Source organism: Panulirus ornatus, chromosome 28 (assembly GCF_036320965.1).
Source record: "Panulirus ornatus isolate Po-2019 chromosome 28, ASM3632096v1, whole genome shotgun sequence".
Taxonomy (NCBI): Eukaryota; Metazoa; Arthropoda; class Malacostraca; order Decapoda; family Palinuridae; genus Panulirus; species Panulirus ornatus.
Window position 1 is genome coordinate 24,009,116 of NC_092251.1, and position 17,865 is coordinate 24,026,980.

At 41.7% G+C, this 17,865-nt stretch overlaps 1 protein-coding gene across 2 annotated transcripts in view; it reads left to right on the top strand.

Annotated features, from left to right (window-relative positions):
• The first annotated feature begins 1,796 nt into the window (after positions 1-1,796).
• Nup62 (Nucleoporin 62kD) overlaps positions 1,797-17,865 on the top strand; it is a 189,721-nt gene continuing 173,652 nt past the window's right edge. Inside the window, exon 1 of one of the 2 annotated variants that reach the window (XM_071678851.1) lies at positions 1,797-1,887. Coding sequence is in view for 1 of the 2 variants with exons in the window: in XM_071678850.1 (XP_071534951.1) it covers positions 2,513-2,615 (103 nt within the window). In the remaining variant the exon portion in view is untranslated. Of the gene's footprint in view, positions 1,888-2,497; positions 2,616-17,865 lie in introns of those variants that run through there. The other variant, XM_071678850.1, reaches the window with a different exon arrangement.

Below are 17,865 nucleotides of genomic sequence, written 5' to 3' on the forward strand. Positions count from 1 at the left end.
AATGTGCTGATGATGGAATAAGCACAAACACCTTTGAACCAGAATTTTGAATAAGATTATTGTTGGATATGAAAAAGGAACTACTGAAAACATTATTAGACAACTGTGTCTCTGAAAGAAGTAAGATATTAGGAGAGGTACTAGACAGATGGTGTTCAACTGAGGAGAGGTTACTAGAGAGACCACGAATATTGGTATAGTGAATAGGAAAAGAGGAAGGTCTAACGTATAGGGAAAGGTCATAAGAGAGGCCAGTACTACTACTGCCAGAGCCCTCTCTCTCATAGGCAGTAGTGTCAGGCAGATACCTGGAAATTCTTAGCACCCCATGATGCCAGGAACTAGGGATCATAGATCTGTCAGACTTTGTTCTTAATAACACTTAAAAATGTTTGAGTGGACAGGAGTTGGCAAGAGTACCCATGTGAATAAAAAAGAAAGCAAGAAATCAGGCATTAATGAATTACATAACAATGGATGTGTGAGCTAGAGACTCATGGATGTGAATGTGATTGGGAGCAGCTGCTGTGATGTTTGGTCATCACCTGGAGGAGGCAAACGGGAAGATTTGTAGAAGTTTTTGGAAAAGGGGAAACAATATAGGTGAGAAGAGTGTGGTGAAAGTAAGTGAGCTTAGAAAAGAGATTTGTATACAGAAACACCAAGAGAGATTAGTGTAGAATGGCTAAGAGGTGAGAGTAAATAAAGCTAGGGTAGTGGGTGAGGAATTTAAGGAAGCAGCATTAACATGGGGGGAGGAAAGTGTATGGCATGCAGAGGGCAGGAGGTGGGTAGGTGAGAAAAGGTAGTGAGCAGTGGGATGACAAAGTAAAGTTGCTTATCCTCCTCAAAGGAATGGGCTGGGGTCTCTGAATATGTAAGGATATAACCAAAAAGAGAAAAAAAGAAGATATAGCTAGTATGTTTAAGGGAAGGAACATGGATGTTTTGGCTCTGAGTGAAACAAAGGTTAAGGGTAATGGGAAAGAATGGTTTGGGAATGTTGTAGGAGTGAAGTCAGGTGTTGGTGTGAGGGCAAAAGGTAAAGAAAGGGTTGCTATACTGCTGAAGCAGGAGCTATGAGAATATGTGAAAGAGTGTAAGGAAGTTAGCTCCACACTAATATGGGTAAAAGTGAAAGTGGATTGTGAGAAATGAATGATTATTAGTGCTTATGCAACTGGACATATGAAAAAAGTGACGAAGGTTGTGTTTTGGGAACAGCTGAGTCTGTCAACAGTTTTGGTGCATGAAACCAGGAAATACTGTTGGATGATCTAAATGCAAAAGTGAGTAATGTGTATGTACATGTATATATATGTATATGTCTGTGTGTATATATATATATATATATATATATATATATATATATATATATATATATATATATATATATATACGTTGAGATGTATAGGTATGTATATTTGCGTGTGTGGACGTGTATGTATATAAATGTGTCTGTGGGTGGGTTGGGCCATTTTTTCGCCTGTTTCCTTGCGCTACCTCGCTAACGCGGGAAACAGCGACAAAGTAAATAAATATGAATAAATATAAGCACCTTTGAACTTTGGAGTTTGTCATTCAAAACAGGAAAAGATGCTTCTGAAAACAATATGATCGGGTCACGTATTTGTGATAGATATGAGTCGTTGAAATTTGACGTTGTTCTTATTAGAAAACGAAATGTAAATTGCAACAGAATAATAAAAAAAATTTGTACAACTTAATTTATATATATATATGTATATATGTATATATTTCATTATCCCTTAGGACATGTTATAAATCAATTTCCTCATTTGTAACCCGGTTTTAACGTACCATAATATCGCTTCAAAGGATTGCTGTTGACCATTCCTCTGGAATAGAGGTTTTTCGATTTCCTTGGTGAGTTCACTTACATTCAAGCGCTTTTATTTTCTTTCACTTTTATTTACTTCTTTGTTATAGTCTGTGTTATTCAAAGTGAGGTGTTGAGTGCTATGTATTTTAAGTGTGTGGCTCAAGTTGCTTTACCATAGGTTGGATCTTTCCCACAACTGAGTTTCCCGTAACTAACTGTACTGAATACCACTTTTTCAATGACAGTGAAACTATATACACTTCACCAACAGCAGTTGATACACGTGGTACAAGGATAATTAGTTAAAATAACTTTAGGACATTCACCAGTCTGAAAGTTGAAAAAAAAATCCGGTTTTATGGATGTGTTTTGTATGATTCTCACCTTCATTTGTACCTCACATCACATCCTTCTCAGATAATCCCCATATCCAACGATAAGGGGTGGGGGGGGGGATTCCCGTGAGAACCGAAGCTTTGGGTCCTGGAAATCACAGAAAGTAGTGATATGTGGTAGAATTGAAGGTCACAATCGTTCTAAAGGCAACCTACACCTTCGGGAGCACAATTTCAACTAAAGTCAAACTTAACCTAACCAGGGCATGGATGTCTGAAATGGTTATAATACCTCTATTATGTAACAGTTAGCATTCCTGACTGTGACGCATTAATGGGCCGCCCAGGGTCGAGTGCTTGGGTTCAGATCCTGGTTGTGGCAAGTCCACAGTCAGCTCAGCTGTTGATTCACTCTTGGGGATTGGTTGATAAATTGGGTAAGTGGTTGAGACTAGTGTATATATATATATATATATATATATATATATATATATATATATATATATATATATATTTCCCTGGGGATAGGGGAGAAAGAATACTTCCCACGTATTCCCTGCGTGTCGTAGAAGGCGACTAAAAGGGAAGGGAGCGGGAGGCTGGAAATCCTCCCCTCTTTTTTCTTTTTTTTTTTTTTTCTTCCAAAAGAAGGAACAGAGAAGAGGGCCAGGTGAGGATATTCCCTCAAAGACCCAGTCCTCTGTTCTTAACGCTACCTCGCTATCACGGGAAATGGCGAATAGTATGAAAGAAAGAAGAAAGAAAATATATATATGTATATTTTTTTTTTTTTTATACTTTGTCGCTGTCTCCCGCGTTTGCGAGGTAGCGCAAGGAAACAGACGAAAGAAATGGCCCAACCCCCCCCCATACACATGTATATACATACGTCCACACACGCAAATATACATACCTACACAGCTTTCCATGGTTTACCCCAGACGCTTCACATGCCTTGATTCAATCCACTGACAGCACGTCAACCCCGGTATACCACATCGCTCCAATTCACTCTATTCCTTGCCCTCCTTTCACCCTCCTGCATGTTCAGGCCCCGATCACACAAAATCTTTTTCACTCCATCTTTCCACCTCCAATTTGGTCTCCCTCTTCTCCTTGCTCCCTCCACCTCCGACACATATATCCTCTTGGTCAATCTTTCCTCACTCATCCTCTCCATGTGCCCAAACCACTTCAAAACACCCTCTTCTGCTCTCTCAACCACGCTCTTTTTATTTCCACACATCTCTCTTACCCTTACGTTACTCACTCGATCAAACCACCTCACACCACACATTGTCCTCAAACATCTCATTTCCAGCACATCCATCCTCCTGCGCACAACTCTATCCATAGCCCACGCCTCGCAACCATACAACATTGTTGGAACCACTATTCCTTCAAACATACCCATTTTTGCTTTCCGAGATAATGTTCTCGACTTCCACACATTCTTCAAGGCCCCCAGAATTTTCGCCCCCTCCCCCACCCTATGATCCACTTCCGCTTCCATGGTTCCATCCGCTGCCAGGTCCACTCCCAGATATCTAAAACACTTCACTTCCTCCAGTTTTTCTCCATTCAAACTCACCTCCCAATTGACTTGACCCTCAACGCTACTGTACCTAATAACCTTGCTCTTATTCACATTTACTCTTAACTTTCTTCTTCCACACACTTTACCAAACTCAGTCACCAGCTTCTGCAGTTTCTCACATGAATCAGCCACCAGCGCTGTATCATCAGCGAACAACAACTGACTCACTTCCCAAGCTCTCTCATCCCCAACAGACTTCATACTTGCCCCTCTTTCCAAAACTCTTGCATTTACCTCCCTAACAACCCCATCCATAAACAAATTAAACAACCATGGAGACATCACACACCCCTGCCGCAAACCTACATTCACTGAGAACCAATCACTTTCCTCTCTTCCTACACGTACACATGCCTTACATCCTCGATAAAAACTTTTCACTGCTTCTAACAACTTGCCTCCCACACCATATATTCTTAATACCTTCCACAGAGCATCTCTATCAACTCTTATCATATGCCTTCTCCAGATCCATAAATGCTACATACAAATCCATTTGCTTTTCTAAGTATTTCTCACATTCTTCAAAGCAAACACCTGATCCACACATCCTCTACCACTTCTGAAACCACACTGCTCTTCCCCAATCTGATGCTCTGTACATGCCTTCACCCTCTCAATCAATACCCTCCCATATAATTTACCAGGAATACTCAACAAACTTATACCTCTGTAATTTGAGCACTCACTCTTATCCCCTTTGCCTTTGTACAATGGCACTATGCACGCATTCCGCCAATCCTCAGGCACCTCACCATGAGTCATACATACATTAAATAACCTTACCAACCAGTCAACAATACAGTCACCCGCTTTTTTAATAAATTCCACTGCAGTACCATCCAAACCTGCTGCCTTGCCGGCTTTCATCTTCCACAAAGCTTTTACTACCTCTTCTCTGTTTACCAAATCATTTTCCCTAACCCTCTCTCTTTGCACACCACCTCGACCAAAACACCCTATATCTGCCACTCTATCATCAAACACATTCAACAAACCTTCAAAATACTCACTCCATCTCCTTCTCACATCACCACTACTTGTTATCACCTCCCCATTTGCGCCCTTCACTGAAGTTCCCATTTGCTCCCTTGTCTTACGCACTTTATTTACCTCCTTCCAGAACATCTTTTTATTCTCCCTAAAATTTAATGATACTCTCTCACCCCAACTCTCATTTGCCCTTTTTTTCACCTCTTACACCTTTCTCTTGACCTCCTGTCTCTTTCTTTTATACATCTCCCACTCAATTGCATTTTTTCCCTGCAAAAATCGTCCAAATGCCTCTCTCTTCTCTTTCACTAATACTCTTACTTCTTCATCCCACCACTCACTACCCTTTCTAATCAACCCACCTCCCACTCTTCTCATGCCACTAGCATCTTTTGCGCAATCCATCACTGATTCCCTAAATACATCCCATTCCTCCCCCACTCCCCTTGCTTCCATTGTTCTCACCTTTTTCCATTCTGTACTCAGTCTCTCCTGGTACTTCCTCACACAGGTCTCCTTCTCAAGCTCACTTACTCTCACCACCCTCTTCACCCCAACATTCACTCTTCTTTTCTGAAAACCCATACAAATCTTCACCTTAGCCTCCACAAGATAATGATCAGACATCCCTCCAGTTGCACCTCTCAGCACATTAACATCCAAAAGTCTCTCTTTCGCACGCCTGTCAATTAACACGTAATCCAATAACGCTCTCTGGCCATCTCTCCTACTTACATAAGTATACTTATGTATATCTCGCTTTTTAAACCAGGTATTCCCAATCATCAGTCCTTTTTCAGCACATAAATCTACAAGCTCTTCACCATTTCCATTTACAACACTGAACACCCCATGTATACCAATTATTCCCTCAACTGCCACATTACTCACCTTTGCATTCAAATCACCCATCACTATAACCCGGTCTCGTGCATCAAAACCACTAACACACTCATTCAGCTGCTCCCAAAACACTTGCCTCTCATGATCTTTCTTCTCATGCCCAGGTGCATATGCACCAATAATCACCCACCTCTCTCCATCAACTTTCAGTTTTACCCATATTAATCGAGAATTTACTTTCTTACACTCTATCACATACTCCCACAACTCCTGTTTCAGGAGTATCGCTACTCCTTCCCTTGCTCTTGTCCTCTCACTAACCCCTGACTTTACTCCCCAGACATTCCCAAACCACTCTTCCCCTTTACCCTTGAGCTTCGTTTCACTCAGAGCCAAAACATCCAGGTTCCTTTCCTCAAACATACTACCTATCTATACTATATATATATATATATATATATATATATATACATATACATATTCCTTGCGTGTCGTAGAAGGCGACTAAAAGGGGAGGGAGCGGGGGGCTGGAAATCCTCCCCTCTTGATTTTTTTTTAACTTTCAAAGAGAAGGAACAGAGAAGGGGGCCAGGTGAGGATATTCCCTCATAGGCCCAGTCCTTTGTTCTTAATGCTACCTTGCTAATGCGGGAAATGGCGATTAATTTGAATGAAAGATATATATATATATATATTTTTTTTTTTTTTTTTTTTGCTTTGTCGCTGTCTCCTGCGTTTGCGAGGTAGCGCAAGGAAACAGACGAAAGAAATGGCCCAACCCACCCCCATACACATGTATATACATACACGTCCACACGCAAATATACATACACAGCTTTCCATGGTTTACCCCAGACGCTTCACATGCCCTGATTCAATCCACTGACAGCACGTCAACCCCGGTATACCACATCGATCCAATTCCCTCTATTCCTTGCCCTCCTTTCACCCTCCTGCATGTTCAGGCCCCGATCACACAAAATCTTTTTCACTCCATCTTTCCACCTCCAATTTGGTCTCCCACTTCTCCTCGTTCCCTCCACCTCCGACACATATATCCTCTTGGTCAATTTTCCTCACTCATTCTCTCCATGTGCCCAAACCATTTCAAAACACCCTCTTCTGCTCTCTCAACCACGCTCTTTTTATTTCCACACATCTCTCTTACCCTTACGATACTTACTCGATCAAACCACCTCACACCACACATTGTCCTCAAACATCTCATTTCCAGCACATCCACCCTCCTGCGCACAACTCTATCCATAGCCCACGCCTCGCAACCATACAAAATTGTTGGAACCACTATTCCTTCGAACATACCCATTTTTGCTTTCCGAGATAATGTTCTCGACTTCCACACATTCTTCAACCCTACTGTACCTAATAACCTTGCTCTTATTCACATTTACTCTTAACTTTCTTCTTTCACACACTTTACCACACTCAGTCACCAGCTTCTGCAGTTTCTCACATGAATCAGCCACCAGCGCTGTATCATCAGCGAACAACTGACTCACTTCCCAAGCTCTCTCATCCCCAACAGACTTCATACTTGCCCCTCTTTCCAAAACTCTTGCATTCACCTCCCTAACAACCACATCCATAAACAAATTAAACAACCATGGAGACATCACACATCCCTGCCGCAAACCTACATTCACTGAGAACCAATCACTTTCCTCTCTTCCTACACGTACACATGCCTTACATCCTCGATAAAAACTTTTCACTGCTTCTAACAACTTGCCTCCCACACCATATATTCTTAATATCTTCCACAGAGCGTCTCTATCAACTCTATCATATGCCTTCTCCAGATCCATAAATGCTACATACAAATCCATTTGCTTTTCTAAGTATTTCTCACATACATTCTTCAAAGCAAACACCTGATCCACACATCCTCTACCACTTCTGAAACCACACTGCTCTTCCCCAATCTGATGCTCTGTACATGCCTTCACCCTCTCAATCAATACCCTCCCATACAATTTACCAGGAATACTTAACAAACTTATACCTCTGAAATTTGAGCACTCACTCTTATCCCCTTTGCCTTTGTACACTGGCACTATGCACGCATTCCGCCAATCCTCAGGCACCTCACCATGAGTCATACATACATTAAATAATCTTACCAACCAGTCAATAATACAGTCACCCCCTTTTTTAATAAATTCCACTGCAATACCATCCAAACCTGCTGCCTTGCCGGCTTTCATCTTCCGCAAAGCTTTTACTACCTCTTCTCTGTTTACCAAATCATTTTCCCTAACCCTCTCACTTTGCACACCACCTCGACCAAAACACCCTACATCTGCCACTCTGTCATCAAACACATTCAACAAACCTTCAAAATACTCACTCCATCTCTTTCTCACATCACCACTACTTGTTATCACCTCCCCATTTGCACCCTTCACTGAAGTTCCCATTTGCTCCCTTGTCTTACGCACTTTATTTACCTCCTTCCAGAACATCTTTTTATTCTCCCTAAAATTTAATGATACTCTCTCACCCCAACTCTCATTTGCCCTCTTTTTCACCTCTTGCACCTTTCTCTTGACCTCCTGTCTCTTTCTTTTATACATCTCCCACTCAGTTGCATTTTTATTTTTTCCCTGCAAAAATCGTCCAAATGCCTCTCTCTTCTCTTTCACTAATAATCTTACTTCTTCATCCCACCACTCACTACCCTTTCTAATCAACCCACCTCCCACTCTTCTCATGCCACAAGCATCTTTTCCGCAACCCATCACTGATTCCCTAAATACATCCCATTCCTCCCCCACTCCCCTTACTTCCATTTTTCTCACCTTTTTCCATTCTGTACTCAGTCTCTCCTGGTACTTCCTCACACAAGTCTCCTTCCCAAGCTCACTTACTCTCACCACCCTCTTCACCCCAACATTCACTCTTCTTTTCTGAAAACCCATACAAATCTTCACCTTAGCCTCCATAAGATAATGATCAGACATCTCTCCAGTTGCACCTCTCAGCACATTAACATCCAAAAGTCTCTCTTTCGCGTGCCTGTCAATTAACACGTAATCCAATAACGCTGTCGGGCCATCTCTCCTACTTACATACGTATACTTATGTGTATCTCGCTTTTTAAACCAGGTATTCCCAATCACCAGTCCTTTTTCAGCACATAAATCTACAAGCTCTTCACCATTTCCATTTACAACACTGAACACCCCATGTATACCAATTATTCCCTCAACTGCCACATTACTCACCTTTGCATTCAAATCACCCATCACTATATATATATATATATATATATATATATATATATATATATATATATATATATATTTTTTTTTTTTATACTTTGTCGCTGTCTCCCGCGTTTGCGAGGTAGCGCAAGGAAACAGACGAAAGAAATGGCCCAACCCTCCCCATACACATGTACATACACACGTCCACACACGCAAATATACATACCTACACAGCTTTCCATGGTTTACCCCGGACGCTTCACATGCCTTGATTCAATCCACTGACAGCACGTCAACCCCTGTATACCACATCGCTCCAATTCACTCTATTCCTTGCCCTCCTTTCACCCTCCTGCATGTTCAGGCCCCGATCACACAAAATCCTTTTCACTCCATCTTTCCACCTCCAATTTGGTCTCCCTCTTCTCCTCGTTCCCTCCACCTCCGACACATATATCCTCTTGGTCAATCTTTCCTCACTCATTCTCTCCATGTGCCCAAACCATTTCAAAACACCCTCTTCTGCTCTCTCAACCACGCTCTTTTTATTTCCACACATCTCTCTTACCCTTACGTTACTTACTCGATCAAACCACCTCACACCACACATTGTCCTCAAACATCTCATTTCCAGCACATCCATCCTCCTGCGCACAACTCTATCCATAGCCCACGCCTCGCAACCATACAACATTGTTGGAACTACTATTCCTTCAAACATACCCATTTTTGCTTTCCGGGATAATGTTCTCGACTTCCACACATTTTTCAAGGCTCCCAGAATTTTCGCCCCCTCCCCCACCCTATGATCCACTTCCGCTTCCATGGTTCCATCCGCTGACAGATCCACTCCCAGATATCTAAAACACTTCACTTCCTCCAGTTTTTCTCCATTCAAACTCACCTCCCAATTGACTTGACCCTCAACCCTACTGTACCTAATAACCTTGCTCTTATTCACATTTACTCTTAACTTTCTTCTTCCACACACTTTACCAAACTCCGTCACCAGCTTCTGCAGTTTCTCACATGAATCCGCCACCAGTGCTGTATCATCAGCAAACAACAACTGACTCACTTCCCAAGCTCTCTCATCCCCAACAGACTTCATACTTGCCCCTCTTTCCAAGACTCTTGCATTTACCTCCCTAACAACCCCATCCATAAACAAATTAAACAACCATGGAGACATCACACACCCCTGTCGCAAACCTACATTCACTGAGAACCAATCACTTTCCTCTCTTCCTACACGTACACATGCCTTACATCCTCGATAAAAACTTTTCACTGCTTCTAACAACTTGCCTCCCACACCATATATTCTTAATACCTTCCACAGAGCATCTCTATCAACTCTATCATATGCCTTCTCCAGATCCATAAATGCTACATACAAATCCATTTGCTTTTCTAAGTATTTCTCACATACATTCTTCAAAGCAAACACCTGATCCACACATCCTCTACCACTTCTGAAACCACACTGCTCTTCCCCAATCTGATGCTCTGTACATGCCTTCACCCTCTCAATCAATACCCTCCCATATAATTTACCAGGAATACTCAACAAACTTATACCTCTGTAATTTGAGCACTCACTCTTATCCCCTTTGCCTTTGTACAATGGCACTATGCACGCATTCCGCCAATCCTCAGGCACCTCACCATGAGTCATACATACATTAAATAACCTTACCAACGAGTCAACAATACAGTCACCCCCTTTTTTAATAAATTCCACTGCAATACCATCCAAACCTGCTGCCTTGCCGGCTTTCATCTTCCGCAAAGCTTTTACTACCTCTTCTCTGTTTTTTTTTTTTTTTTTTTTTTTTTAGACTTTGTCGCTGTCTCCCGCGTTTGCGAGGTAGCGCAAGGAAACAGACGAAAGAAATGGCCCAACCCCCCCCATACACATGTACATACACACGTCCACACACGGAAATATACATACCTACACAGCTTTCCATGGTTTACCCCGGACGCTTCACATGCCTTGATTCAATCCACTGACAGCATGTCAACCCCTGTATACCACATCGCTCCAATTCACTCTATTCCTTGCCCTCCTTTCACCCTCCTGCATGTTCAGGCCCCGATCACACAAAATCCTTTTCACTCCATCTTTCCACCTCCAATTTGGTCTCCCTCTTCTCCTCGTTCCCTCCACCTCCGACACATATATCCTCTTGGTCAATCTTTCCTCACTCATTCTCTCCATGTGCCCAAACCATTTCAAAACACCCTCTTCTGCTCTCTCAACCACGCTCTTTTTATTTCCACACATCTCTCTTACCCTTACGTTACTTACTCGATCAAACCACCTCACACCACACATTGTCCTCAAACATCTCATTTCCAGCACATCCATCCTCCTGCGCACAACTCTATCCATAGCCCACGCCTCGCAACCATACAACATTGTTGGAACTACTATTCCTTCAAACATACCCATTTTTGCTTTCCGGGATAATGTTCTCGACTTCCACACATTTTTCAAGGCTCCCAAAATTTTCGCCCCCTCCCCCACCCTATGATCCACTTCTTCTCTGTTTACCAAATCATTTTCCCTAACCCTCTCACTTTGCACACCACCTCGACCCAAACACCCTATATCTGCCACTCTGTCATCAGACACATTCAACAAACCTTCAAAATACTCATTCCATCTCCTTCTCACATCACCACTACTTGTTATCACCTCCCCATTTACGCCCTTCACTGAAGTTCCCATTTGCTCCCTTGTCTTACGCACCCTATTTACCTCCTTCCAGAACATCTTTTTATTCTCCCTAAATTTTACTGATAGTCTCTCACCCCAACTCTCATTTGCCCTTTTTTTCACCTCTTGCACCTCTCTCTTGACCTCCTGTCTCTTTCTTTTATACTTTTCCCACTCAGTTGCATTTTTTCCCTGCAAAAATCGTCCAAATGCCTCTATATATATATATATATATATATATATGAGAGAGACAGGAGGTCAAGAGAAAGGTGCAAGAGGTGAAAAAGAGGGCAAATGAGAGTTGGGGTGAGAGAGTATCATTAAATTATAGGGAGAATAAAAAGATGTTCTGGAAGGAGGTATGTAAAGTGCGTAAGACAAGGGAGCAAATGGGAACTTCAGTGAAGGGCGCAAATGGGGAGGTGATAACAAGTAGTGGTGATGTGAGAGGGAGATGGAGTGAGTATTTTGAAGGTTTGTTGAATGTGTTTGATGATAGAGTGGCAGATATAGGGTGTTTTGGTCGAGGTGGTGTGCAAAGAGAGAGGGTTAGGGAAAATAATTTGGTAAACAGAGAAGAGGTAGTAGAAGCTTTGCAGGAGATGAAATCCGGCAAGGCAGCAGGTTCGGATGGTATTGCAGTGGAATTTATTAAAAAAGGGGGTGACTGTATTATTGACTGGTTGGTAAGGTTATTTAATGTATGTATGACTCATGGTGAGGTGCCTGAGGATTGGCGGAATGCGTGCATAGTGCCATTGTACAAAGGCAAAGGGGATAAGAGTGAGTGCTCAAATTACAGAGGTATAAGTTTGTTGAGTGCCACAACTGCCACATTACTCACCTTTGCATTCAAATCACCCATCACTATATATATATATATATATATATATATATATATATATATATATATATATATATATATATATATATATATTTTTTCAAACTGTTCGCCATTTCCTGCGTTAGCAAGGTAGCGTTAAGAACAGAGGACTGGGCCTCTGAGGGAATATCCTCAACTGGCCCTCTTCTCTGTTCCTTCTTTTGGAAAATTAAAAAAAAACAAGAGGGGAGGATTTCCAGCCCCCCGCTCTCTCCCCTTTTAGTCGCCTTCTACGACAAGCAGGGAATACGTGGGAAGTATTCTTTCTCCCCTATCCCCAATGTTATTAAGGTGGGATATTCATCTAAGTATAAAAAAAGAGGAACATCACCAACACATGGTTGTTCATACAAAACAAGAAACTAAAAACACTTGCGACCTTTACCTTCCACATCACAGACATCAGTGTGCAATCCACGTACAAAATAAATTCCCTTAGAACACTCACCTAGTACCAATCATGGAATCCCTAAGCACTGTATCCTCTATCAACAATATATTTGCACTACTCTAAACTATGCTCTTTCTGTCAAGTCATTCAGGACAATCATCTGCATAATAGCCAATAAAATTTAACACTTGTACAGCGAAACAAAGATAATACGTGACTTTAACAAGCTTGGCGTCCAGATTTGTGCAACAGCATTGGCCCTTTCCCATCCAAGCCACTTCATAAGCTCCCACCAACATTCAAACAAAGATAAAAAGCTTGTCCCACCCTCATACTTCAGCCACCTGTACGAACAGAATACCCCCAGCAAACACCACACTTACAAAACACACTCCAACACATTTAAATGATCCGACAAATATAAAACAACTGTCCTCCAACTCAATCTTGGATTCCATTTCATCAGTCACACACCCATATGAAACTGCACTCATACGATAAAACTGTCACACTAGCATGTCTGTCCTATGGAGAATACCCATTTTTTCAGCATAACAAACATCATTCCAAAATATAGGATGCCACTTGCTCAAATGCAACTCAGCACCTACTCTGCCCAGATAGACACATCACCACTGTTCATAATCCGCTGTCCTAGCCAATGGTTTATGGATGTGGCTGACTTCTTGAGCATTAATTTACTTGTCAAAGTAAAACTGCATGGTGCATGACAACACTAATGAATCCTGTAAAACAGTAGTACCAGTTTCAATATGTCTTTGAGAAAAGCCACATCTGCATCATCAAAGATGATAATGAAAGGCAGCCAGAAATGGTCAGTTGGTATTATTCAAAAAGGAGGTTTAAAAAGTGATGCAGATGCAACATGGAGGGTCTCATGTTTTATAAAGTCCATCAGAGTTAAAAAAAAAAAGGGGGGGGGGGGCAGGTTGACCAAACTACAGCAACATTGCCATTACATAATACACCTGCAGTTTTTTGCTGCCATATAAGAATTCATGCTTGGTAATTCCCATATGTTCAGATTCAGAAATTATGATCTAATGGTTACTCAGTTCATACCACAAGGAAAATGTTTCTAAAACGGAAATGAAGTATCAATAATGACCATATGACATATTTACACTGAAATGATTTTACAAGCTGCACATCCTGATTCTGGTCCTAGAATAATTCAGGTGTCATGAGGCTTTCCATTTTTCACGTATGTACATGTGTATGGGGGGGGGTTGGGCCATTTCTTTCGTCTGTTTCCTTGCGCTACCTCGCAAACGCGGGAGACAGCGACAAAGTATAAAAAAAAAAAAAAAAAATGTAATTCCTTATGCATTGTTCCCACCAGATATATATATATATATATATATATATATATATATATATATATATATATATATATATATATATATATCCCTGGGGATGGGGAGAAAGAATACCTCCCACGTATTCCCTGCGTGTCGTAGAAGGCGACTAAAAGGGAAGGGAGCGGGGGGCTGTAAATCCTCCCCTCTCTTTTTTTTTTTTTTTTTTTTTTTCCAAAAGAAGGAACAGAGAAGAGGTCCAGGTGAGGATATTCCCTCAAAGGCCCAGTCCTCTGTTCTTAACGCTACCTCGCTATCGCGGGAAATAGTGAATAGTATAAAAAAAAAAAAAAAAACATATATATATATATATATATATATATATATATATATATATATATATATATATATATATATATATCCCTGGGGATAGGGGAGAAAGAATACTTCCCACGTATTCCCTGCGTGTCGTAGAAGGCGACTAAAAGGGGAGGGAGCGGGGGGCTGGAAATCCTCCCCTCTCACTTTTTTTTTTAATTTTCCAAAAGAGGGAACAGAGAAGGGGCCCAGGTGAGGATATTCCCTCAAGGGCCCAGTCCTCTGTTCTCAACGCTACCTCGCTAATGCGGGAAATGGCGAATAGTATGAAAGAAAAAATATATATATATATATATATATATATATATATATATATATATATATATATATATATATGTATTTTTTTTTTTTTTTTTTTGCTTTGTCGCTGTCTCCCGCGTTTGCGAGGTAGCACAAGGAAACAGACGAAAGAAATGGCCCAACCCACCCCCATACACATGCCTTGATTCAATCCACTGACAGCACGTCAACCCCGGTATACCACATCGCTCCAATTCACTCTATTCTTTGCCCTCCTTTCACCCTCCTGCATGTTCAGGCCCCGATCACACAAAATCTTTTTCACTCCATCTTTCCACCTCCAATTTGGTCTCCCTCTTCTCCTCGTTCCCTCCACCTCCGACACATATATCCTCTTGGTCAATCTTTCCTCACTCATTCTCTCCATGTGACCAAACCATTTCAAAACACCCTCTTCTGCTCTCTCAACCACGCTCTTTTTATTTCCACACATCTCTCTTACCCTTACGTTACTTACTCGATCAAACCACCTCACACCACACATTGTCCTCAAACATCTCATTTCCAGCACATCCATCCTCCTGCGCACAACTCTATCCATAGTCCATGCCTCGCAACCATACAACATTGTTGGAACCACTATTCCTTCAAACATACCCATTTTTGCTTTCCGAGATAATGTTCTCGACTTCCACACATTCTTCAAGGCTCCCAGAATTTTCGCCCCCTCCCCCACCCTATGATCCACTTCCGCTTCCATGGTTCCATCCGCTGCCAGATCCACTCCCAGATATCTAAAACACTTCACTTCCTCCAGTTTTTCTCCATTCAAACTCACCTCCCAATTGACTTGACCCTCAACCCTACTGTACCTAATAACCTTGCTCTTATTCACATTTACTCTTAACTTTCTTCTTTCACACACTTTACCAAACTCAGTCACCAGCTTCTGCAGTTTCTCACATGAATCAGCCACCAGCGCTGTATCATCAGCGAACAACAACTGACTCACTTCCCAAGCTCTCTCATCCCCAACAGACTTCATACTTGCCCCTCTTTCCAAAACTCTTGCATTCACCTCCCTAACAACCCCATCCATAAACAAATTAAACAACCATGGAGACATCACACACCCCTGCCGCAAACCTACATTCACTGAGAACCAATCACTTTCCTCTCTTCCTACACGTACACATGCCTTACATCCTCGATAAAAACTTTTCACTGCTTCTAACAACTTGCCTCCCATACCATATATTCTTAATACCTTCCACAGAGCATCTCTATCAACTCTATCATATGCCTTCTCCAGATCCATAAATGCTACATACAAATCCATTTGCTTTTCTAAGTATTTCTCACATACATTCTTCAAAGCAAACACCTGATCCACACATCCTCTACCACTTCTGAAACCACACTGCTCTTCCCCAATCTGATGCTCTGTACATGCCTTCACCCTCTCAATCAATACCCTCCCATATAATTTGCCAGGAATACTCAACAAACTTATACCTCTGTAATTTGAGCACTCACTCTTATCCCCTTTGCCTTTGTACAATGGCACTATGCACGCATTCCGCCAATCCTCAGGCACCTCACCATGAGTCATACATACATTAAATAACCTTACCAAAGAGTCAACAATACAGTCACCCCCTTTTTTAATAAATTCCACTGCAATACCATCCAAACCTGCTGCCTTGCCGGCTTTCATCTTCAGTTGTTGTTCGCTGATGATACAGTGCTGGTGGCTGATTCATGTGAGAAACTGCAGAAGCTGGTGACTGAGTTTGGTAAAGTGTGTGAAAGAAGAAAGTGAAGAGTAAATGTGAATAAGAGCAAGGTTATTAGGTACAGTAGGGTTGAGGGTCAAGTCAATTGGGAGGTGAGTTTGAATGGAGAAAAACTGGAGGAAGTAAAGTGTTTTAGATATCTGGGAGTGGATCTGGCAGCGGATGGAACCATTTAAGCGGAAGTGGATCATACGATGGGGGAGGGGGCGAAAATTCTGGGAGGCTTGAAGAATGTGTGGAAGTCGAGAACATTATCTCGGAAAGCAAAATTGGGTATGTTTGAAGGAATAGTGGTTCGAACAATGTTGTATGGTTGCGAGGGGTGGGCTATGGATAGAGTTGTGCGCAGGAGGATGGATGTGCTGGAAATGAGATGTTTGAGGACAATGTGTGGTGTGAGGTGGTTTGATCGAGTAAGTAACGTAAGGGTAAGAGAGATGTGTGGACATAAAAAGAGCGTGGTTGAGAGAGCAGAAGAGGGTGTTTTGAAATAGTTTGGGCACATGGAGAGAATGAGTGAGGAAAGATTGACCAAGAGGATATATGTGTCGGAGGTGGAGGGAATGAGGAGAAGAGGGAGACCAAATTGGAGATGGAAAGATGGAGTGAAAAAGATTTTGTGTGATCGGGGCCTAAACATGCAGGAGGGTGAAAGGAGGGCAAGGAATAGAGTGAATTGGAGCGATGTGGTATACCGGGGTTGACGTGCTGTCAGTGGATTGAATCAGGGCATGTGAAGCGTCTGGGGTAAACCATGGAAAGCTGTGTAGGTATGTATATTTGCGTGTGTGGACGTATGTATATACATGTGTATGGGGGTGGGTTGGGCCATTTCTTTCGTCTGTTTCCTTGCGCTACCTCACAAACGCGGGAGACAGCGACAAAGCAAAAAAAAAAATATATATATATATATATATATATATATATATATATATATATATATATATATATATATATATATATATTTATAATTGAGTGGGAGATGTATAAAAGAAAGAGACAGGAGGTCAAGAGAAAGGTGCAAGAGGTGAAAAAAAGGGCAAATGAGAGTTGGGGTGAGAGAGTATCATTAAATTTTAGGGAGAATAAAAAGATGTTCTGGAAGGAGGTAAATAAAGTGCGTAAGACAAGGGAGCAAATGGGAACTTCAGTGAAAGGCACAAATGGGGAGGTGATAACAAGTAGTGGTGATGTGAGAAGGAGATGGAGTGAGTATTTTGAAGGTTTGTTGAATGTGTTTGATGATAGAGTGGCAGATATAGGGTGTTTTGGTCGAGGTGGTGTGCAAAGTGAGA